Source organism: Bipolaris oryzae (assembly GCF_000523455.1).
Source record: "Bipolaris oryzae ATCC 44560 unplaced genomic scaffold scaffold_131, whole genome shotgun sequence".
Lineage (NCBI taxonomy): Eukaryota > Fungi > Ascomycota > Dothideomycetes > Pleosporales > Pleosporaceae > Bipolaris > Bipolaris oryzae.
This window is the reverse complement of record NW_006911407.1, coordinates 57,142-80,941: the sequence shown is the minus strand read 5'-3', so window position 1 is coordinate 80,941 and position 23,800 is coordinate 57,142. Positions and strand designations below refer to the sequence as shown.

Sequence of the window (23,800 nt, the reverse complement as noted above, 5' to 3'; positions counted from 1 at the left end):
AAGCCTCATTTTTGAGATCGCTGAGATGGTGTTCAGCGTGCACGAGATGAATCCGTGCACGAGGTGCACAGACACGTTATGGTCCTGCGACGTTGCAAGATGTCCCAAACTGGAAACTTGCAAAATCGAACGCACCGAAAGCCGGCATACCCATGTACAACTCTTCCAAAGAAGGCAGGGAAAATATTGCATAGAAAGACTCGCGGTGTCTTGCTGACAACCCCATCTGTCCAAAAACAGACGCCAACCGCCAATGTTACATCCGCCAGCTTCTTACTGCAATCAATAATATCAGAAACACTATTGGCGCTCATGGCCTCTTCTTCAAAGGGTGTTGAGTTGATCCCAATATAGGACGCTCAAATTACTATACTCACTTTGGAAGCAAGCATCATGCTGGCTCATTGTTCATAGACCGAGAGCTTATTCCTGGTCCTATCGATACTTTCATTTCTCCTGAACCCGAGTCCTGGAGCACTGTGAAGCGTACGCGTCATGATAGGTTTGTAGAATGAATAGAGAAAATTGCTAAGCCGTTGGGAATCTCCGAGATCGAGTGTAGCGCATTATCTGGAGGTTGCAGTTTCTACCTCGTGGTAGCAGACTCGGGTCAGAAGTTGTGCGTGACTGTAGGGAATGTAAAGCAGAATGAGAAAAAAAGGGCAATTTTTGAGGGAGGTAGGAGTAAAGCGAGGTAGAAGAAGAAGAAGGGCAAGCCTCATGCGTGAGAGTGATGAATGATTATTGTCCTCGTAATGCTTGTAAGCAGATAACAGATAGTCAATATTGCTCAGCCAAGAGTATAGGGGTATAGCAATGCGTGGTAATGTGGGAGTGACGACTCCGTCACAATGATTCTATAGGGTGGGTTGAATGAAGTGGGCTCCGTAAGCATGTTTTCGGTCCTTTTGGGCCGTGGTTTCCGAATTGCTCCTTGGTGAATATATGCCAAGGTAGTCGGAGTCGGATGGGGTCGAACGTGTCTCCAGGAACATCAAATCACCATGACACACTACTATACGCCGGTCAATGAGCCACATTCTTGGTAGTAGTTCAATGGCTTTGATCCAATCGTTCGACCCTCGGGTTTTCCCGATATGTGTTAATGGCCTCATTGTGTGGCGCAACGCCGGTGATGGGCTGGACAGATATCGCCCAGAAGAAGAGATATCGGAATGCGTGCAGACAAATGCCTGTCGGATGCAGGCGTACAGCCGCACAGAATTGCGGCCGCGGTCAGAAAGGATCGGCACGTTTGACAAAAGGCAAAACCGTGGCATAGATACATATGCAGGGTGAAGAACTATCGGGTAGATTCGCGGGCCATGTGATTGGTTTCCGTTTCAGGATCCATAGTCGGCATGTTTGCCGCCCCCATGTTACCCACTCTGCCTAGAATCTTGGAACTATAGGTGGGTGTGTTAACGGCTAACGCTGGGATTAGGGTTTGACTATGGAATTTGTGGTATTAGGTCCTTCTGTTTTGGGCCAGCACGCGTTGATACGCCTTCCGGTGAAACCTTTTGGGCGGGGTCGGTCGTCTATCTGGCTTGCAGTGTTTCTACCGACCAGGTAAAGCTGTTTGCGGGACATGTTCTGTGTCCAAAATAAACGTGGATGAAGGATCAGGGGCCAGGTCAGCACGTGCAATGGAGGGGCCTGCCTCTAGCCGTTGGTATGACCAAGTAAGCCACAGGGCTCCGGGATCGGATGATGGTTGTGGGGTCTTTCAACAGCGCTCGGTAGACCGATGCGAGCAAGACGGATGATACTGAAGGGAGGAGGCTGGGATCGGCATATGATGTTGGTGTGATGGTGCAAAGGATTGGGCACGAGAGAGGTGGGCGCCTTGCCTCATCCAAACGTTTTCGCCGCTGCCGTCATGTACCACGTACGCGATTCCTAATGCCGTTCCCCAGCATGCACGATTCATTGTCGGCGTTTGTGCACGCAGCAAGAAACCAGATCAGACCATATCCCGCACACCTATACAGCCAAGGCTCTTTGCCTCCCCACCTGGAGAGCGCAAAAACTTCGACAGTGCAAGGCCCGCAACCCACTCGACTGGGCTTTGGAGCAGCGCTGGAGGGGCCATGTGACGTTCAAAAGTCCCGGCTCCCAGGATGCGACGGAGTTGTGTGTCCACACACACCGCCAGCGGTACGTTGGGCGTGCTCTACAAGGGAGAGGGAAAGGGAGAATCGCTAGACGTTGCTCAGACGCGGTCGGACAGGCCGCCCAACGAACGATGGGCGTCGAAAGAAGCCCACTCAAGAAGGCTCGGCTGACGGGGAGGCATCTTGGCTGTCGCATACGCCGCTCCCCATCTTGGCCTCAACGAGGTGGTGAAAGCTTCGGCGCTGGCGGCGGCACGGCTTGACTGCGGGGTTTGCTCGCCAAGTTTTGTGGCTGCTTCACCGGCCTGAAGCTTCTTTGTGAAAAGAGAATGGCGACAAGCCTCCGCGGCGCCATGAGAGCTTGTGTGGGCTCAAGCATCCAAAGTGTCTTTTCTTTGCCGTGGTCGGGCCTGGTGTTGTTGTTGTTGGTGTTGTTGCGACGTTCTGGCTCCAGTATGGCTGTGCTTGCAGCTGTCCCGCAAAGTTACCACCGTGCGGGAGACGCGAAGGAAAAAGTCCCCCGTGGGGAAAAAGACAACGGCGTCTGGCGTGGTGAAGATCAGCACACCCACCCACTTGTTTTTCTCCGCGCCGTCTTGACAGTCTTTGCACACTGACGATGAGATCCCGGAACAGTGTCTGTTCCCTCACTCGCGCTGGTGCTGTCGCCGGGCCCACCTGGATTGCTTAGCGCGGTATGGTGTGCTTGGCATCCCCGACGCGGTTACATGCACTGACTATCCCCCAACAACCACTGCACACGCGGTCTTGGCTTTTCTTGGCCCGTATCAAGGTCCAGCGGCTGACTGACCAGGGCATCGATAGCACCGTTGCGAGCCCATACAGGTGCAGTGGTGCTGCAAGAGACTCCCCCAAAAAAGTATATATTGACTTCCCCGCGTCCAGTCATGGGGCTATCACTCCGATCGGACTCGTGCCTACTATTAAAAGGCAGTCCTCCCCTTCTCCCACTGCCTTGAAATCCACCCTAGAGTGTCCTCTGTCCTCTACATCATGGCGACCGCAAACCGTCCTGCTGACCCGCTGGCCAAGGGCGTCATCCCCACTGCCAAACAGAGCTTGAAGGACCTCTTCACCTGGGACCAGCGCATAGTCGTCACAAACGACTATGGCGAGGAGCACTGCGAGTGGCAGAGGCCAGAGCCTCTCAAGAACCCCATCAGCCTCTTTGCCCAGCTTGGCTGGAAGGACTGGCTGTACTTCCTCGTTGGATTCCTTGCCTGGACAGCTGATGCTTTCGACTTCCACGCTCTGTCTATCCAGACCACCAAGCTCGCCAAATACTACGACACAACCAACACTGCCATCACAACTGCCATCACCTTGACGCTGCTCCTCCGCTCTGTCGGCGCTGCCATGTTCGGTGTTGCCGGAGACAAGTTTGGTCGCAAGTGGCCCATGGTCCTTAACATGATCATTCTCGGTCTCCTCCAGGTCGCTACCATCTACGCCGGTACCTTCCAGCAGTTTTTGGCTGTCCGCAGTCTGTTCGGTCTCTTCATGGGAGGTGTCTACGGAAACGCCATCTCCATGGCCCTTGAGAACTGCCCGTAAGTTTAGACCGATATTCGTATACGCTTCAAACGCTAACTTTTTCAGTCTTGATGCTCGTGGTCTTATGAGCGGTATCCTTCAGCAGGGATACTCATTCGGTTATGTCCTTGCCGCCTGTGCCAACTTGGGTGTCGGAGGCGAGACCAACACCTGGAAGATTGTCTTCTGGGCCGGTGCCGGTTTCTCCATTGCCGTCGGTTTTGTCCGCGTCCTCTTCCCTGAGTCGAAGCAATTCCTGGAGGCCAAGCGATCCGGCAACAAGAAGGCCCCCGGCGCTTTCTGGGCTGAGACTAAGCTTATGCTCAAGAAGGAGTGGAAGATGTGCATTTACTGCATCATCCTCATGACTTGGTTCAACTACTACTCCCACACCAGCCAGGACAGCTACACCACCTTCATGAAGGAGCAGAAGCACCTCAGCGCCGCCGGTGCTACCCGCGCTTCCATTCTCATGAAGACCGGTGCCTGCGTTGGCGGTACTATCCTCGGATACACCTCCCAATGGTTCGGTCGCCGCCGAATGATTGTCTGCGCCGTCTTGATCTCCGGATGTCTCATCCCAGCCTGGATCCTCCCCACCACCGAGCGCGGCCTCTCAGCCTCCGGCTTCATGATCCAGTTCTTCGTCCAGGGCGCCTGGGGTGTCATTCCCATCCACCTTAGCGAACTTTCACCCCCTGCCTTCCGTTCCTCTTTCGTCGGTATCACCTACCAACTCGGAAACATGATCTCCTCGCCTTCTGCTCAGATCGTCAACGCCGTTGCCGAAGCCACCATCATCACGACCGCAAAGGGCGAGCCATCCCCTGCCTACGGCCCCGTCATGGGCGTCGCGACTGCCATCATCGTTCTTGGCATTGCCGTTACTACAGCTCTCGGCCCCGAGAAGAAGGGCCGCCACTTTGAAGAGGCCGGTCCTATCGGTGCTAACATCACGGCTCCCAAGGATATCGAGTCTGGCAGCATTCACAGCGAGAAGAACGGCGCAAAGGCCGTCGAGGTCATTGAAAACTCGGAGAAGAACGAGAAGATTTGAATAGGTTAATCGCGCTATGTATGTGTGACGGGTTTCCACAAACGTACTTTGATACCACTCGTCCGGTCACTGGAAGGACCGGAAGATATTATATGACTATCTAACGACTACAATACAAAAATTATTTGAAAATATCAAACTTGCCTTTGTTTTCCTCGTCAATTATACACTTGTGAAAGCAGCATCCCATACATACATATATACCTCCCTACCCTTCACCGTATTCCGTCTCTCATCTGCTTTCGAAATTTTCATCTCACATACTTACATATCGCAACTACCGTCCGCCAAGCGCCATCACCCCCCCTGCCCACAAACTCTCTCTCGCACTCGCGCCCACCCTAGCCCACCGCAACCCAACCTCCCCCGGTGGAGCAGAGCCGCAACAAAAAAAAACCCCTCCCCCTCGGAGTCCTCCAAAATCGCCAAGCGATGCACGTGCGGACTTGGTTGTGGAGTCTTGAATCCTTTGCGCATCGTGGCCTGATGCGAGCTTGCTGAGCGCGCAGCGCGAGCTCTGAGCTGTGGGTGCGAGCGAGGCTCTGCGGGTCTCGGGGTTCATTTGCACAGTTGGGTCCCACTTCACACACACCCCCCCCCCCGATGAATAGTGTAAGCATAGTGGGGGTGTGTGTGTGTGTGTATCTGTGTGGCCTAGGGAGGGGGGTAATCTGGATTGGGTATCCCGGGCTCGAGGCGAGGGATTTCGCGGTCTGGATTCGGTCTTTTTTTCTTTCTTCACTTTTGGGATTTTTTTTTTCGTGGGGGTCTGCGGAGGGTGGGGAGTTAGTGGGTTCAATTGTATGGGTGTGCATGTAGGTACGGTACGTATGGTATGGAAAGGCTGGGTCGGATGGGACGGGTCGTAAGTAGGTAGGGTTGCGCGCATGCGCGTGTACCACAGTATGTGTGGAGTGGGGGAAGCTGCAAGGGGTTGGGGGATGAAGTGGACGGTTTTTGCTTTTGTGGAAGAGTGCAGATGTCTGTATCCCTTTTTGTTTTTTTTTAAATCTTGTCTAGAGATGGGTGTGTGTTTTGCAATGGAATGGTCATCGAGTAGATTGAAGGTTACTGTCACATGTCTTTGTGAAGTGAGCTTGGCGTGCGCTACTAAGAATGGGGCCAAATCTCCCAGTCTATTTTGCTTTCTCTTATCTCTCCATACGCCGCGTGTGCATGTTATTGCCCTCCATGTTTGGACTAGAGAATACCTACTGCGCGCCCGGACCGAATTGTTTCTATGAAAAATCACAGCAGTATTGGGTCTCATACTCTCGCCCACTCAGATTTAGATTTAAGATGCTATTGGTATTTGACAAGGCAGATTTCTCTAAATCGACCATGAAAGTGATTGGCCATGCACAACCAGCGCCCAGGAAACATAGGTGGCGCAGCCGGTAGGAGCATGCAGCTGAATTACCCCTCAGCAATGCACAAGATCTCAGCCTTGTCGAGATGCAATTTCCAACCACCTGTCCACTCACTCTCTGAATTTTTTGTGAAAAAACAGTCACATCAACTCATTCTTTCTTTACTAGCCATGGAAGTTGCCGGCCTTGCCATCGGTACTGTTGCGCTTGTTGGTGTTTTCGGAGACTGTGTGGAGCTCTTATCATATATCGGAGCAGCAAAGTCAATGGGCCAAGATTACGCCGTGCTAGCAACGAGGCTCGACATCCAGAGAGTTCTTCTGCACCAGTGGGCGAACAGGCTGAACCTTTTAGATTCCGAGCACTATGACAAGCGACTTGATGACCCTCACATTGGGCCTCTCATCTCTCAAGGTCTTGATTGCATCCGTCAGCTGCTACAAGACAGCCACAAACTCGAGCAACGATACGGTATTAGACCAGCCAAGATTCATGAATCAATAGAACCTCCGACAGACCTCAGTATTCGGCTGAAGTCGCAATTTAGTCAAATGGCACGCAAACTTCGATCTCTTAATGACGTTCAGTCAGTCCACCTATACCAAAGTGAACAACCCGATCAATTACCAAACAAACGCCGCAAGACTCAACATGTTGCTGTCGACAAGGTCAGATGGATTATCAGAGATAAAGAACAGTTTGAAGGCCTCATCCAGAGCTTATCCGAGCTAATCGCCGACATCAACGCAATCATACCTCCACAAAGTGGGAAGTCCACCGATGTCGCACTGCAGCACGAAGTAACCAATTTGAGTTCTGTCAGTGAGCTGAGACTTATCAAGAGTGCTTTGCCAAACGAAGACATCAACATCACTTGCGGGGTAGACACGGCCATCGATCGGGAATGTGCCAAATTAGTTCTCGCCCGCCTCTGGTTTCGCCTAATTGATGACAGAAAAGACAGTGTTTCTGAAGCACATTCCGAAACTTTTAAGTGGGCAATCGAGCCTCCTAATCCTGGAAGTAATTGGAGTGACTTGGGCCAATGGCTACGATCTGGAGCTGGTATATACTGGATCTCTGGTAAACCTGGAAGCGGAAAATCCACATTGATGAAATACCTCTGTGAACATTCCGAAGCCCCAGAACTACTGCAAAAATGGGCAGGGAATCAAAAATTGACCATGGCTAACTTTTTTCTCTGGAACGTTGGAACTTCCGAGCAAAATACCCTTGATGGTCTGGCCAGAGGTCTTTTGTACCATGTCCTGAAGAAAAATGAGTCACTTATTCCGTTTGTTCTTCCGAACATGTGGCAGGAGGCTCAAAGTGGTGTCAAGGACTTGAAGCTCCCTTCAAGCACTGAACTAAACCAGGCCTTCCAGCAACTTGGCAAAGCATCGACACAAGGGGCATTCGCTTTCTTCATTGACGGTATCGACGAGTTTAAAGGCAACCATCGAGCAGGAATATCATTTATCCAGAAACTCGCGACCAGCACGCATATAAAAATTCTGCTTTCAAGCCGACCTATCGACACATGTGTTGCAGCCTTCCGCACAAGACCTCAACTGAGACTACAGGATCTTACGAAGCGAGATATCGAAAAATACGTCAACGACACAATTCGGTCTTATCTTTGCCGAGATGGCGACAGCTATCTTGATGAAGTTAACGTTAAAGAACTGACTGTAACTCTACAAGAAAAAGCGGAGGGTGTATTTCTCTGGGTCGTGCTTGCTTGTCGCACACTACTGGACCGCTTTGACGCATATGATTCTGCAGAGGAGATCCAACGGGCAGTTGACCGGCTACCACCAGAACTCGAGGACCTTTTCCGCAGTATAATCGAGGATATACCACAGGGGGTCCGGCAGCAAGCATCGAAACTGCTACGTGTCTGTTATTCCCGAAGTTTACAACTATCCTTAGACTACACAATTCCGGCCTTTGCACTGGCTTGGGCAGACGAAAATGGCATGTCTTTGAATAAGATGAAGCAACTCACTCGATACTCACCTAATGAGATGAAGCAGAAGTCTTCAATGCTAGAAGGCCGTCTTCGTAGTAGGTGCAGAGGGTTATTGGAAGTACATGGCGATATTTCCGACAGTCACCTAACGGATCCTCATGATAACGACTGGCCTTCTGTCGACTTCATGCACAGAACGGTATTCGAATTTCTTAAAAATACAGATGCTTTGGAACTGGACTGTTTAAAGATCGATGATGACCAGTTCGACCCGACTGCTGTCTTGGCATGTATGTATTGGTATGCCCTGTTCCTTGAGACCGAACCCATACCAAAGGGACACCTGTTCGTTATGGACTGCTGGCGACTTTCGCAACCGTCAGAAATTGTTTCGTATTCCAGTGCGGCTGCAGTTATCGACTGCGCTGTCGTGGCAATAAAACACTTTCCGTCCTCCATTGATCAGGGAGGACAAAACGCAGGATGCCACTCTCAGTCACCAACATACCCAGCCGTCGGCCCGGATGATATACACTCAATCCTTGGATTCTCTACACATGAACTAGACGATAGGCGTGCCGCCCTACTCTTGGCTGTAGAACTAGGTCTAGATATCTATATTGAGAAACCTGCTGTCGAGAATTATAACGCATTACAAAGGCTGCAGTATGGAGACAAATGTGAGCAGCTCAACCTCTTGTTCCATGCCATTAGCCAGCCCACGCTGAAATCGCTCGCGGGCATTCATCTAGTAGTGGCATCGCCAACGACAATAGAGGTTCTTTTGGATTCGGGGTGTGATCCAAACCAGATAGTGATGGAAAACGAGGAAACTACCACTCCATGGCTAGTGTTGCTGAATGATAGGGATTTTATAGAGGGCGGCGGATTCTGGTGGACAAACAGGGCTCAAGTTATACTGAAGATGCTGAAGGCTGGTGCGCACCTTTCGCCCGACGTTCCCCATCATCTTGGTGATTTGCGTGTTTTTCTGAAGCGTGAAATTGAGGCTTGCGTATGTCCTAGTCAACTAGAGTATCGGGGCTCTGTACATGAACCGGCAAGCAGCAAGCGCCGCACCACCATAACGGCATGTTATTTGGAAATTGCACGAGCAATTGGTTTCCAAGATGACGTTGAGTTGATGGATAAGATCAGGGCATTCGAGCCGGAATGAGCGATGGATGAAAGTCTGACGATAAGTATGGCTGCAACCAATGGACTTGGGGGGAATAGAACAGCTACAAATATCAAGACTACATCACACCCCTTCATTATACCCTCTTCCTGAATCACGGTAGTTTCCCATTTTTGAGCCTGTTCACCACCTGTCAAAACAATGTAGATTGAGTCTATCGAGCATACACTGAAAACATTAGCCGAAGTAATGAACTAAAAAAAAACCCGCTATTTCTCAAAAGCATGTTGAAAATACGGGTTAGACTACTGAGTTTGAACTAAGTCTTTGCACCTACTAAAGCGATACTCCCTCTGCCCCAAGAATTTTTACTCGACACGTTGACAGTAACCAGTCCATCATCCACAGACAGCAACATGAAGGCAATTCTGCACCACCGTAAGCCCTGAGCTTCGCCCATCCGCATGCCCCATGGAAGGCCTTTATATAGGACGTTAAACTTGAAGAAACGAACAAATAAACAGACGACAAGACCAATTATAACACTTCCACCCCTAATACTACAAACCACCAACAGTGGGAGGGAAGATGGCCATGACTTTTCTACATCCTTACATGAAGTGTCATTCTAAACACAGTAGCTCTACAAATTTCAAATATCTCGACGATACTCTAGACTATTTGCCGAGCTACGCACATATAACACTGCCCAAATTCTTTACTATACCTTCTTTCCCAATGCAAAGGCCACAATTAACCCACTGTCACACCATCTTCTCCCCCACATCCATGTCCATCTCCTACCATCCAGCCAAACCCAAACTCTCACCCCAACCCACCTTACCACCACCATCCCATCATCCCCCCTTCACAGCAATCGAACACACAAACACAACAACAATCTACAAAGAAGAGGCAAAAAAAAGACAAAGTTTCAATGTCAAACATGGTATCATGGCATTAAATTTTATCATAGCATAACCGCAGCGCTGTCGCCGACGCTGCCCAGCAAAAAAAACCCTCCCCAAGCCAAACCAAACCAAACCAAAATCAAGAAAGAAAGAAAACATTGGAAAAAGATATAATACCATACAGAAACAGTACAAAAGAGTACAGTCAACAGTACAAGTACAAAACTTCTATCTATATGTGAAAGGGAACGAAAAAAAAGAGATGAAGAGCGAGAGCGAGATTTCTCGACAATCAGTCTTGAAAAAAAGAAAAGAAAAGAAAAGAAAGAAATAATCCCCATCTAGTAGTGGTAGTGGTAGTAGAAATAGGAGTAGTAGGAAAAAAAACTCTTTGCAGGGTATTTTCGATTTCCGGACCCCACACATCTCCATTTCCCCCCAAAAAGAGAGAAAGAGAGAGAGAAAGAGGGAAAGAAAAGACGGTTGCGAATTCGCTCACGAAAAAAAAAAACTTCGTTTACACACAACAAAAAAAAACCCCCCAGACATTCAAAACAAACACAGATGAACCAACCAACAATGTCGGCCATACAACACCAACGTCGAAGACGGAAGTGGGACACACACACACACATAGACACAAAGCAAAACAAGTTTTTGGAAAAAAAAAAGAAGAAAGTGCGTCTTTTAACTTTTCCCCATTGAATCCCTCCACCGTCCATCACTCACACAGACAAACTTGACATTCCGCCCGCGACTCCGCACACTCTGCACACCACCCGCGTCGAGCCAACGGCCGAGATTCTTACACTGACTGACATCAAAGCGCTCGAGGTCGCGACAGCCCTCAATGACGGCCTCGACGCCCGTGCCCGTGACGCGCACGCAGCCGCGCACAGACAAGTTGCGCAGCTCGAGGAGGTGCAGTGAGATGCAGCGGAGCGAGGTATCTGAGACTGCGGAGCCGCAAAAGGCGAGGTTGAGGTGGGTGAGGGATGGAAGGCCGAGGGCCAGGACTTCGGTCGCTGTGTCCGAGAGGGCGCAGCAAAAAGACTGTTGATTTGGAAAAGGGTTTCGAGTTAGCGGGTGTGTGAAACTTATTTTTTTTCTTCGTTCTTTTTCTTTTTTTTTCGAGGGAAATGAAGGGAAATCAGGGCCTTTCTCTCCTTGTGTGTGGATCGGGGAAGTGTATTTTTGTTTCTTCTTTTTCTCTTTCGTGGCATGATAATCCCAGAAAAAGGAATAAAGTGACAAAAGATGAGGGTCCAAACTTACCAAATCGAGTTGCTTTAACCCCTTGGCTGCATTGGTGAGATAAACGATTGCGTTGTCGGTCAGGTAGGTGCAGTCGGCGAGACATAGCTTGGTGAGCCTAGGGAAGGGGTAGACGCTCCAGTGTTGGAAGCCTACGTCTGTGATGGTGGTGCAACGTGTCAGATCGATGCTTTCGATGCGGTTGGCTGCGTGAACAGCAATGTGTGCCATGCTTCGGTCAGTAATGTGCTTGCAATAACTTAGTGTCAATCGTCGGAGTTTTGGACAGCCAACAACGGTGCCTGGCGGTAGAGGTTGCGGTGGCTGACTGTTGGTGCCTTTTCCTTGTCGGCGCCCGTTCATCTGAGCCTGTTGTTGAGCATGCGCCATGGCCATTTGGGGAGGCATATCGGGTACTATCCAGCCAATGACTCGAGCAAGGAGATTATCGCCAACCTTTCTGCAGTTGCTCAGATCTACCTCCTCTAGACCCTTGGCTTTCTGTACCATTTCGAGAACAGCAGGTCCGGTAATGTCCCAAACGCTCTTCATACGCCATATCCTGACGCTTGGGCCGCACGTCTTTGCTAGTTCTCCAAAACCCTCGTCTGTCACATGAAAGCAGTTGCTGATGTTGACGGACCGTGGCCGGCTGCCGGCAAAAGGACATATTATGTCGATTAGTGACCGGTCGGTGACTTTGCGGTTGTACTTTGTAAGATCAAGGTCGTGGAGAATATCAGGAGATTCCGATATGAGTTTGCTCCAATGTGAAGAAATGACGCGTAGTTTCATCAGTTCGTGAATGTCTAGATTCGCCAAGATGGTAACAAGTACGGAATCTGGCAATCGACCTCGTGTGTATATGCTTGGTTTTGTGACAAGTCGTGGGCGCTTGAAATCGAATGGAACCTCTGGCGGGGTAGATGCATGTTTTGCTATTGCGAAAGATGGCGACGGAGAGAGCGGTGAGCCGTTAGGAGATGGAGTCCTTGGGAATTCAGTTTTTCCAGGACTTGCGGGGGCTTCGGGTGTTGAGCCAGGTGCTGGTGGAGCGAGTGAGCCTCTACGCGATCGTGATCTAACATTGTCAAGGTCAACGTTTAGAAAAGGGTCGGGATCGAATGGCTCCATCATCTTCTCGTCTCTCCGAACAGGAGCTACGGAATTGTCAATGCCCAGTGTTTCATTGAAGGTAACGGTCGGCACGCTCTTTTTCCTCCGTGGAGTTCGGGGTATTGTGTAGTCTACTATGGCCAAGTCGTTGATATTGGGTGTGCTATGCGCATCTGGCATGAGCACATCTTCGTCCTTGGCAGTCTGTAAGCGCTCTTTAGCGACCGACTCGACCTGTCGCCGTACGTCTGGAGTGCACTTTTCCCACAGCTGGTTTAGTGTGTCTCCGGTAATCATTAGGCATTCGACAGCGGATATAGAGCGGACCGTAGCAGTGCGGCGTGGCGCCAGCGAAAGACTGACTACCTCACCAAAGTATTGCCCTGGCTTTAGGCGAGCCTTTACTTCTTGGAAATTGTGCTCGCCCGCAGCAATCGACTTTCTTCGTCCCTGGGTGGGTGAAGTGAAGCCGTTGGATTCAGGCACATGGTCGCTAATAACCTCGACTTCGCCCTTTACAATGAAGAAGACATCCCGGCCGTGGGTGCCCTGTTTTATAATGTCTACAAAAGGGTCGAAGGAACATGGCTGGGCGCGCATGCCGATGAAGTGCAGAATATCGTCAGGTAGCTCGGAGAAGAGAGGCAACTCCTTCAGCAAAGGCCTCACATGCAGGCTGTCGCTTCCAAAGGCACTATGGGCAATGGCTTCAGCAAGGCCCGGACTTGGAGATTTGCGCTTCTTGAAGGCATTGATCTCGCCATCACGTATAGTACCGCTCTCGGCCATGACCACATCACCGTCTTCACGATCGCGCTTGCCCGTTATCTGGCGCATGGGTTGTGGGCGCTTGGCTGATAGCTCCGACTTTTTGCGCTGCAGAATGGCCAGGCGCTCCTGGGCCTCGTGCCTGATGGCAACTTCAACTTCGGGAAACTTGGGGAGCTCCTTGGTCAGGTCCTCCTTGTTCAGACGCACGACGAGGGAGCGGACATTGGCAATAATGGTGGCAGTGCGGGGAATGTCCATGAGGATGCCAATCTCGCCGAAGAAGGCACCGGGCTTCAATTCGGCATATGTGCTCTCCTGGTCGCGCGAGGTGACGCGCACAGCACCGCGGACCAGCCAGTACATGGCCTTGCCCGTCTCGCCCTCGGTCAGAATTGTGTCATGTGGCTGATAGAGCTGCGGCTTAAGGTGCAGGCCGACCTGGGCGAGGAAGGAGTCGGGAGCAGCTTGGAAGAGGGGGAAGGAACGCAGGCGGTCGAGCAGGTCGAGCGGCAGGCCCTGAATGGTGGAGGCGGCGAGAGGCGAGGGGCGAATGGGTCGAGCAGGATTGGAGTCGCTATCGTATGCGCGCACCATGGCGAAGGGATCTGGGACGGGCACGCCTCCATGAGCGCGGACTGGGCCACCGCCCGGCCTGTATCGGCGCATGGAGGCGGTGATGGGGGGCGTGGGAGCGTGGGAGGAGAGGGAAGTCGTTGTCGTTGTCGTGGTTCGTGGTCGTGGCCAGAGACGCGTTATGGGAGTCGCGATAGCTTGTGCAGAGGCGGCGGGAGCGGGCTCGCAGCGGGGAGGGGCAGCAGCGGTTGACTAGCTGGCGGCGGTGTGGTCGTGTGCGGGCGAGTGGAAGCGGTAGAATGGCGGGGCAGGCTCAGCTCATGGTGGTTTGTGGTGGCTTTGGCTGGAAGGAGGGCGGTGGGGGAGAGGGCGAGGGTTTGTGCAGAGGCTCAATGGGGAGAGGGCGGTATGCAGGCGGGCGGGCGGTCAGTAGCAGATGCAATGGATGGCGTGGAACAAAGCTGCCGCTAGAAGGCCACTGCAACACCTGCCACGGTTGACCGGCGGGCGGGACGCACTGAGCAAAGCAAGGGGCGGGCGGCAGAGGGGGTGTGAGTGGGTATGGCTATTGCAGGAGAGTAGGCTATTTTCAGCGTCGTGGCTACAGTCTTGCAGGCCCGTCGTGCTTTTCGGAGAGAATAGAGGATGGATCGAGTGCGGGACGAGGCTTTAGTCCCTGGCTGACCGACCTTCTACTCGGCCTTCTCGAAACCAGGGCACGGACGGACTGGCATGCTGCTCCCTGGCCCGTCCTACCCACGAGAGTGCGCTGTCCTGGACTGCCCTGCCATCCCATGATAGCCTCTTCCTGCTACACCCCCATCACCATCACCATCACCACCGCCACTAGCCTGGTCCCCGAGACCGCCAGTGTGTGTGTGTGTGTGTGTGCTTGCTTGCGAACGACACCCACCCACCCACCCCGCTGCGCCCGTGGGCTCTCAAGCCGCCCCATGGCCCCCCATGGCCCCCATGGCCCCCATTGCACGGCCCCCTCACCGCCGCATCAGATCATGTCGCAGACAAGGCGCCCGCTCGTCGCACGTCATTCCCGCAACAAGCAATTAAACTTTGCCCCTGCTATCGACTTCCGAATTTCCTATCCTCTGCACCCTGTATATACGCCGCGAGCAATACCACAAGCAAGCGCCCAACAAGCCATTTCCCCTACATGTCCTGGGCACGTGGACATTCAGTACATGTGGACATGTCTATGCATGTACATAGACCTGACGGCCCCCCCCATCCCTACTAATACCGCCTGTCCTCCTCATCCCATCTGCCCCCCTCCTGCCATCGTTCGTTTCTGCGACCGTGTCCGTTTCCATAGTCACCCTCCCACCCCTCTCCCTTTGGTTGCTTCTTCTTCTGTCGCGTCTTGTCCCAGTGATCGGCTGCTTCCCGGGCACCAACCCCTCCGATAATGGCTCCGGCAAGCGTTGCAGCAGTATCGTACTTCTTGCCTTTGCCCACTTGGTTGCCCGCAAGCCCACCTACCAATGCCCCTCCAATGGTTGCAATGAGCCGATTCCTCGCATCTTCATGTGCCAATTGAGCCCGTGACCGCGACTGCGACTGCGACCGCGACCGCGACCGCGACCGAGAGCGTACCTGTCGTGACTCCGACTCCCCTCGCCCCCGAGAGCGCGGCGGAGACCACGAAGACCGTCTTCGGAGTGGGGCTGGTCGGCCATAATAGCCTTGCTCATCGGCCTGCCCATATGACTGTCTTTAGTCAGCTATTTATCCCTGCCCCCATTACAAAGACGACGCACTTCTAGTTGCGTGTTTCGCCCATTGTCGTATTCAGGCTGACGGCGAGGCACTCTGAAGCCTGGCCCTGGTGCTGTGTGCATATAGTCCATTTGCTCCGTCTCGCGGTACCGCTGGTCCCTTGCATACCCGTCATGTCCGTCTGGCCCATACATTTCAGCGTCAGACTTGTAGCCGTATACGTCGTCCGAGATGGGGCTTGATGACTCGTAGCCCTTGTCAGGGTGCTGTGGTGCTTGCCCGGACGGTAGCCCTCTCTGCTGCTGGCGATATTTGGTTCTTCCCGGTCTTGGTATGGTTGGTAGATGATCATAGGTTCGGTCCCAGTATCGATCTGCGAATCTATCAAGGCCCTCGAAACCGAGCTCCTATATATCATCGACGCAACCAATCAGCAGACTTCGAAGAGTGCAGTAGCAGCAGGACAGCAAGGATACAGGCCACGTACCACAAACTCCTCTGCCATGGCAAATGACTAGTTTCGTATTCTTTGTGGTTTGGTGCTTCCGGGATAGCCGTCTTGGTGGACTTCACCCACAATCCGGTGATGCGGATACTGGAAACACCCGTTTTCATAGCGTATTTTGCCCCCCTCTTGGCCGCCTTACACTCGTCCACCATGCCGGTTTTCCAGTGTTTCTGCAAATGACGTAGGGAGCCGCTAAGCCACATGGGAGCTAGCGGTAGAACGGCCAGAGTGAACCGAGTGAACCGAGTGAACCATCCCCAGAAACGGGAAGCTGCGATCTCCAGATGCCCTGTGGCAGCCGCGCCCCAACCACAGCACTGCGCCCAACTCAGCCCCCAAAATCTGACTGGGCTATGCATCGGCATCCTTGATAATAATCACCTCGCATAATATCGCAGCATGATTGCGCGTACGCCAGTATCAGATTAGATTATGTAGAGTGCCACCTTGGCTCTAGTCTGCGTTTCAACTACTATACTCTATCCGATACCTCATCTACCCCACATTGTTTCCTTCTCGCACTCACCCCATCTCATCGACTGACTACACAGACCTTACACAGACCTTGTCCACGCAACCATGTCACTTTCTTTCACATCTCAAGTGTTGGAAATCGAGGCCATCGTCGATTACGTCTTTTCCAAGAAACGCCTTGCCGCGGAAGCAGCTCAAATGGCAGCACCACAGATCGCTTTTGTCGAGGACAACGCCTTCAAGGTTTTATATAACAACAAGAGGCTAGCAATCCTAGGAGAAGCAGTCCTCGCAAGAGAGCTATGCAGTGCATGGTTTAGAATGCGTGGGTCGCATGGTAAATCACGACCCCCTTACTCTTGCTAGGCTGCACTGCTTACAACGACAGACGACGCCCTGTCCCCAGCACAATGGACGCAACTGCGTAACGACTTGATCTCTAATGATGCGTTGGCTCACCGAGGCTATACCGTCGGAATTGACCAGGTCATCATCACCGCTAGTAGCACACCTACTGTGTCCCCTAAGATGGTCGCAGCAACTTTCGGAGCCATCATTGGAGCAGTCCATGAAGATGGAGGAGATGCTGCTGTTCACAAAGTCATGCAGCATCTTGGGTTCTTCGACCACGCCCTTCTCACGGTAACGTCTCTATTTTTTCACTCCCACCCTCAACATGAGCAACGGCTTGTCATGCACTAATCAAGACACTGCTAGATCCTTTCATCGTCAGCTCTAGACCCCTCTCTATAAAGAAGCTCCAAGTTCCCTTAGTAAAAGCTGGGCGGTCTATTGGACTCTTTGCTGCGTTTTAGTCTCACTTGGGGTTTCAACGCAGCGTTGAACATTCATACGGGCCGCCCTCTCGTTGCTTTGTTAATTTGGATCTGCTTTATAGGGCGGTGTCTGGATCAAGCCGGGTTATGGACCTGCACGGTCAACTGCGACTACGACATCGCCGAATACAATATTTCGCATGGTTTCTAATGAGTGATTATGAGCAGTCTTGTTAGCGATGTACTCCTGGTCTACGGTCTGCTGGCTTGCCGAGCAAAGCCCAGTTTGAGCCGAAATAGCGAACACGCGTAACCGATGGAAGTTGTCATTCAACATGACACTTTTTGTTGTTTGTTGTAACAAACGATGTTGGTTTGGTTTTTATATCTTTGTTGCGTATGCATAAATACACACTCATCTTTTACATTTACATTTTCCACCTCAAAGTACCTGGGATACTGCTTCCTTTCGCCTTCATCATAACTTCTCGCTATCGTATCGCCGAATCTAATGAGATACAGCAGCTGGCTGCCACTGGCTCGATATGCGGCGCCTAAGGTGGCAGCAATCCCCCTCAAATCACGTTCCTCTTTCCCACGCGCCCATTTTCAAACAACTTTGCAGCGAAAATACGACACTCCCACTATCAACATTGATCGCAAAATCGCCGGCGTTGAAAAGGTCTTCGACTACTACTTCAAGAACAAGATGATTTGCGCAGAGTCAGTCCAAATGGCAGCTCCAGAAGTGCTCCTCAGGATCAAAGGCCGTGAGTACAGTATTGTCCATAACCGACGCCTAGAGCTTGTCGGCGACAAGATCATGGGTCTTGTCTTATCACAAAAATGGTATCAGGTCCGCAATCAGAATGGTATATACCCACTTGCATGAAACATCCACCATCATTGATAAAAAAACTAACAAGAATAGGCCAAACCACTCCAGTAAAAACCTGGAATGACATTCACAAATCTCTCGTTTCGAACGAAGCTCTCGCAGCGCGCGGTTTTAAGCTTGGCCTCGATGCTTTTGTCGTCCCGGCATCTGGCGTACATGTGACGAAAAACATGATGGCGGACGCATTCGAAGCCATGGTCGGCGCTGTGTCACTTGATGCGGGAGAGGATGCTATTGAGGCTGTTCATGGTGTCCTTGAGCGTACTGGGTTCTTCAATCATCCTATGCTGGTAAGGTATATTTCCTTCCTGCTACTTTTCACCGTACGCAGGAGACGATTGCATCTTGGAGTAGGTGGATTGGAGTTTCGAATTGTGATAACGATGATCCCTTCGCATCCGTAACCAGTCACTGTGTGGCCATAGTAGATGATAGCCATGTTACTAATTAGTTGTTTAGCAGGACTGTAGTACGAAGTCAAGAGGCGTTCGAAAGTCGGAATTTATCAGTCCCTCTTGTTGAAGAATTGGTAATTGGGTGCAGAGTGTTAGATACAAGCAAACTGGAGTGCACAGATAGGAAACGCTCAAGTTGTTTTGGGGGTTGAATCGAGAGATTTCGATTACATGACTTTGTAGTTTCAATTGCAAGCTTCGAACGATTTACACGTCTTGGTGAAGCTCTTCATTCCTTCATTTAGCCCCGCTCTAGCAAGCTCTTTCATTGAGCGGCCCTCCTGTGAGGCAGATCCTTCTAGAGACCCAAGGCACGCGACCTCTTTCCACAGCGCCTACGGCTCCAACCACAAATCTTCTTGGCCACTACGGGTTGCTGCCGGCCTTGTGTCTTAAGTGCTGAGTGACGCTCTACAGCGTTTGACACGTATTAAGTTGAAAATAGCATCACACCTCTCTCTTTCATCCAAATCGCTTTCCATAGCCCTTCACAACATCATCCAATATCCCGCGCATCCTCTTGCACCCCTCAATCCCCACCGCCAGCATACTCTCCAGCCTCTCCATGCGAACTCTACTCTCCATGACACAAACCGCCACATTATCGCTCTCCCCCAGCGTCGCGACCGTCAAAAACGGCAACTCCAATTCCTCCTGATTATTCAAATCCAGCAGCGGATCATCCGCCGACGCATTATCCGCCGCCTCAGCCGACGCACTCGAAGCCGCCGTGCACGCAACTAGGTAGTCCGTCATCGGTATCCCCGCATCCACCAGCGCCAGCGTCGCCGCATTCAGACACGCCGCTAGCAACGACCCATCCTGCGACACCACATGCACATTAATCGTAATCGTAGACCTCGGATACAAATGCAGCGACAACACCCCTTCAAACGCCGATCGCAAACAATGCTCCATCTCGCTCGTCTTCTTATCCGACTTGCGCTTTCGGCGGTCCACGCCGCTGAAGCCCGCAAAGTTTATTTCAACGTCGATTTTGGCGAGTTTGTCGCTGGTGGCGCCGCCGCCGCGTTGGCCCGTTTGCCGGCCTTCTGCGGCGGGGCCCGTGACCGAGACGAGAATCTTGGTGTTGCCCATTTCGAGGTACGAAGACCCGTCTGCGGCGGCTTGCGTGGAAATTTGCGCGTGGATGTGGCGGAGCTCGTTCCAGCGGCGGCCGTCGAGGCGGAGGAGCGCGAGCGAGTAGGTGCTTGTGTCGAGAGGCATGGTTGGAGATTTATTCTGTGATCAATTGGGAGGTTTATTTTTCGGATTTTTCCTCGCAGTGCAAAGAGAGGCTTTTTATGCGACCAGGTAATTCGGAATTTTACTCGTGTCGCTGGGCGGAGTGGCTTGGTCGCGAGCGACAATGATGATGCAAGTTCAGAAAGCTGGAGGCTATGATATTTTGATCCATGCTGCAGCGATCTGCAGACAAGCGGGGCCCCGCTCTCACGTGAGGACGCGTTAGCGCGTTTGTCGTAAGCGGCGCTCCCTTACTTCCTACCACTCGTCACTTGTCGCTAGCGATATGCCTGTGCGACCTTTTGTTTCAGGCACCGATTCGTTCAACTGCCTGGAAAAGGGTGCCAATCACCCCATATGACCGGCTCTTTCATATCAAAATCTGGTGGTAATAGTCATGACATCTAATCGCGACAATTCAAAGGACCAACAGAAAGCACTGAGAGCTTTTGCTGAGAGCGAAGAGATGAGTGATACCGATACTGATGATGACGGCCTTGATATCATTAAGACATCGCGTAAAGATCTAGATATTTCGCAATACATTGACGGTCAGTGGACATTAGTCTCCATCAATCAAGACGCTGACGATTTCTAGTCCTGGCGCAAACTCAGACTCAGTCGGAGAGCCTGGATGCAGTACGCAAAGAAAAGGATGCGGAGGGTTCAAGTACAGAGGATGATGAAGCTTTCCAGCAGCTTCCAGGCTCAAGAACCAAGAACGGAAATGACTCTGATACCAATGGTGCTGGTGAAGAGTCTGAATGGTCTGAAGAAGATACCAGAGCTGCGTACCAAAACTGGAAAGAGCGCAAAACTCTTAAAAGAAAACGTGTGGCTGCTGAGACTAGCCGGATCCGTGCCGAGAAGAAGTCAAAAGCTGCAGCTGCTGCGAGCATCGTGGGTCGTAAGGCTTCGTCCAGAAAACATCAGGGTGATGGTCCTACCGGATTCAGCACCGACTCCTTAGCGGATGACAGTGCCATAACACCATTTTTGGATGATCCAATTCCCGACTACATACTCTCAAGACAACAAGCTCTTAGAAAACTTCACGAAGCCGGTCTACGGTACCCTCCCAACTACCAGGGCATTGACTTCTCTGACTCCGAAATGGCAGAAAAGCCAAAATTAGATAAAGCTATCAAGCCGCAGAGGGAAAAGAAAGATATCAGGCTTCGTAGGTCGCAAGGCGTTATACCAGCGCCTATCGCACAATGGCTGCGTGACTACCAAGTGGAAGGCGTTCAATTTCTACACGAAAAATTTGTTAAGCAAACAGGCGCCATCCTTGGCGATGATATGGGATTGGGTAAGACAATTCAAGTCATTGCATTTTTGACGGCCGCGTTCGGAAAGGCGGGCACTGAACGTGACGCCAAGTGTATGCGTAAGATCCGTCGCTTTGGTAAAAATCGGTGGTATCCTCGCATCCTCATTGTCTGCCCTGGCACGCTGATGCAGAACTGGGAAGACGAACTGTCAAAGTGGGGTTGGTGGGAAGTGTACCGATATCATGGTTCCAGCGCAGCAGATCGCAAGGGCGTCCTTAATGCCGCGGCAAAGGGGATGCTCGAGATCATGATTACAACATACACTACATATCGTAACAACGAGAGCGAGATTAATACAGTCAGTTGGGATTGCGTGATTGCAGACGAATGCCACCAGATCAAGAGTAAGGATGCGGAGATAACAAAAGCTATGAACAAGATCAACGCACTCTGCCGCATTGGTCTTACCGGTACTGCTATCCAGAACAAGTACGAAGAAATCTGGAATCTTCTCAATTGGGCACGGCCTGGAGCGTATGGTTCATCTCAAGAGTGGAAGCAGAAGATCAGTCTTCCGCTGAAGATGGGCCAGGCTCACGATGCTACAAATGCTCAGCTTGCGGATGCACGAAGCCGCGCTCAGGATCTCGTGCAGAACATCCTGCCAAGCGTGTTTCTCCGACGAATGAAGATTCTCATCGCCGATCAACTACCTAAGAAGAGTGATCGTGTTGTCTTCTGCCAGCTTACGCAAACTCAAGCCGATGCATACCGCACCTTTCTCGAGAGTGACAGGTGTGAGTTCATTCGCACTGCAAGGGAGGAATGCGGCTGTGGATCGGGAAAAGGTAGAGGCTACTGCTGCCATGTCAACGTCCCGGGTGATGATGAGAAGTGGGCAGCCTTCATCTTCCCGTGCATGGTTACTTTTCAAAAACTCGCCAACCATCTGGCCCTCATCGTGCCACTATCGACCGATTCTGCAGAGAAACAAGCCAAAGACTTGAAGACACTGGAGTTAGCATGTCCCGGAACGTATAAAGAACTCTTCCGCATCCGTGACAACATTCTAGTGCAGTCGCAACGAGAGTTTTGTGGAAAATGGAAGGTGTTGAGACGACTGTTGGATTTTTGGCACTCGAGCGGCGACAAGGTCTTGATCTTTTCACATTCGGTCCGTCTCTTGCGGCTGCTTAGAGGCTTGTTCGATGTTGATGGCACAAAATACAACTTCTCGTATCTCGACGGTAGCATGAAGTATGAGGAGCGCTCCCAAGCCGTTGCAGACTTCAATGCGGATCCTAACCAATTCGTGTTTCTGATATCTACCAAAGCTGGCGGTGTCGGTCTCAACATTACGTCTGCAAACAAGGTCGTCGTTATGGACCCTCACTGGAATCCAGCGTACGATCTTCAAGCGCAAGATCGCGCTTATCGTATTGGTCAGACGAGGAATGTCGAAGTATTTCGGCTGGTGTCCAGTGGCACTATTGAGGAAGTCGTATATGCTCGTCAGATTTACAAGCAACAACAAGCAAACATCGGCTACAATGCTTCCGAGGAGCGCCGCTACTTCAAGGGCGTAATGGACGAGTCTAGCAAAAAGGGCGAGCTCTTCGGTCTCGAGAATCTGTTCAGCTATCAAGAAGACAGCGTGCTGCTTCGCAACATTATGCACAAGACCAACGTAGCCGAGTCCAAAGCCGGTGTGAATGCCTACGACTTTCACGTCGATGAATCGCAGTTCGACTTGGAAGACGAAGACATACTTTCCAACAAAAATCTTGGCATTGACGATGATGCCAACATTGCTGGGATAAAGAAACTGGCCGATTCCTTACTCTCGACTTCCAGTGCTAGCAACAAACCAAGCAGGAAGACCAAACACGGCGGGCCCGATCCGATCAATGCAATTCTTGCCAAAGCAGGTGTGGAATACACCCATGAAAACTCCGAAGTCGTTGGGCGCAGCGAGATAGAGGCTCGATTAGGTAGACAAGCTATGGAGTTGCGCAACGACATCGATCTCGCAAGCGAGCGTGTGTTCCAAGCCTCGCAATCGCAATCACAGCGTCCTTTCAACCAACCGGGAATCGAGCACGGCATTCATTCTGAAGACGAAGATGACGAGGATGAGCGGATTGCTACAACTGCTACTCCTGGCGAGTTCAAAATCAATTACCGGTATAGACCTAATGAGCGCGTGCGAAAACGCCAGTTCTGTAGTATGGCGGAGAGTATGGGGTTTGATGATCCTGTTGAGTTTGCACTGCTTGTGGAAAGTAGTACGCAGGAAGAAAGGCGGAAGATGCTTGAGCGATTCTATCGGGGCCGGAGGAGGCGGATAATCAAAGAGCTTGGCGGCTCGAAGTAGTAGAGCCACGGAAAGATCTGCAAGAGTGAGAGTCAAGAACGCGATCGACCCGACTTCGGTTATTGCTGGTACATCTGAGCTGGTACAGGCAAGGCTCGCTTCCAATGTTGATGTTCATCAAGCAATGCTGAGGCTCCATTGCAATGTATCAGAATAGGTCCCTTACTTACCCCACTTATGATGGCACGTTATCGGCAGTCAGGACTACTTACCCCAAGATTAGTAGTAT

At 51.5% G+C, this 23,800-nt stretch overlaps 9 protein-coding genes across 9 annotated transcripts; 6 read left to right on the top strand and 3 right to left on the bottom strand.

Moving 5' to 3' along the window:
- Window positions 1-2,446: 2,446 nt before the first annotated feature.
- On the top strand, window positions 2,447-2,927 carry COCMIDRAFT_102609 (uncharacterized protein; the record flags this gene model as incomplete). The annotated part of the gene is made up of 2 exons (XM_007692521.1): window positions 2,447-2,669; window positions 2,809-2,927. 2 exons carry the CDS (start codon window positions 2,447-2,449, stop codon window positions 2,925-2,927), a joined length of 342 nt encoding a protein of 113 aa, XP_007690711.1.
- Window positions 2,928-3,131: 204 nt separating this feature from the next.
- On the top strand, window positions 3,132-4,728 carry COCMIDRAFT_102598 (uncharacterized protein; the record flags this gene model as incomplete). Its single annotated transcript, XM_007692520.1, has 2 exons — window positions 3,132-3,688; window positions 3,738-4,728. The coding sequence occupies 2 exons, from the start codon at window positions 3,132-3,134 to the stop codon at window positions 4,726-4,728; spliced, it is 1,548 nt and encodes a 515-aa protein (XP_007690710.1).
- A 1,540-nt stretch (window positions 4,729-6,268) lies between these two features.
- On the top strand, window positions 6,269-8,401 carry COCMIDRAFT_72496 (uncharacterized protein; the record flags this gene model as incomplete). The annotated part of the gene is made up of 1 exon (XM_007692519.1): window positions 6,269-8,401. A coding segment is annotated over one exon (2,133 nt), but the record flags the coding sequence as incomplete, so codon positions are not given.
- A 2,405-nt stretch (window positions 8,402-10,806) lies between these two features.
- Window positions 10,807-13,926, bottom strand: COCMIDRAFT_7701 (uncharacterized protein; the record flags this gene model as incomplete). Its single annotated transcript, XM_007692496.1, has 2 exons — window positions 10,807-11,172; window positions 11,395-13,926. 2 exons carry the CDS (start codon window positions 13,924-13,926, stop codon window positions 10,807-10,809), a joined length of 2,898 nt encoding a protein of 965 aa, XP_007690686.1.
- A 1,158-nt stretch (window positions 13,927-15,084) lies between these two features.
- On the bottom strand, window positions 15,085-16,072 carry COCMIDRAFT_39210 (uncharacterized protein; the record flags this gene model as incomplete). Its single annotated transcript, XM_007692505.1, has 3 exons — window positions 15,085-15,558; window positions 15,609-15,974; window positions 16,055-16,072. 3 exons carry the CDS (start codon window positions 16,070-16,072, stop codon window positions 15,085-15,087), a joined length of 858 nt encoding a protein of 285 aa, XP_007690695.1.
- A 582-nt stretch (window positions 16,073-16,654) lies between these two features.
- COCMIDRAFT_28652 (uncharacterized protein) lies at window positions 16,655-17,251 on the top strand (the record flags this gene model as incomplete). The annotated part of the gene is made up of 2 exons (XM_007692499.1): window positions 16,655-16,886; window positions 16,938-17,251. The coding sequence occupies 2 exons, from the start codon at window positions 16,655-16,657 to the stop codon at window positions 17,249-17,251; spliced, it is 546 nt and encodes a 181-aa protein (XP_007690689.1).
- A 585-nt stretch (window positions 17,252-17,836) lies between these two features.
- Window positions 17,837-18,674, top strand: COCMIDRAFT_39208 (uncharacterized protein; the record flags this gene model as incomplete). Its single annotated transcript, XM_007692504.1, has 3 exons — window positions 17,837-18,197; window positions 18,257-18,518; window positions 18,578-18,674. 3 exons carry the CDS (start codon window positions 17,837-17,839, stop codon window positions 18,672-18,674), a joined length of 720 nt encoding a protein of 239 aa, XP_007690694.1.
- Window positions 18,675-19,140: 466 nt separating this feature from the next.
- Window positions 19,141-19,905, bottom strand: COCMIDRAFT_7698 (uncharacterized protein; the record flags this gene model as incomplete). The annotated part of the gene is made up of 1 exon (XM_007692495.1): window positions 19,141-19,905. The coding sequence occupies one exon, from the start codon at window positions 19,903-19,905 to the stop codon at window positions 19,141-19,143; it is 765 nt and encodes a 254-aa protein (XP_007690685.1).
- A 415-nt stretch (window positions 19,906-20,320) lies between these two features.
- On the top strand, window positions 20,321-23,571 carry COCMIDRAFT_102617 (uncharacterized protein; the record flags this gene model as incomplete). Its single annotated transcript, XM_007692518.1, has 2 exons — window positions 20,321-20,474; window positions 20,522-23,571. The coding sequence occupies 2 exons, from the start codon at window positions 20,321-20,323 to the stop codon at window positions 23,569-23,571; spliced, it is 3,204 nt and encodes a 1,067-aa protein (XP_007690708.1).
- Window positions 23,572-23,800: the final 229 nt, after the last annotated feature.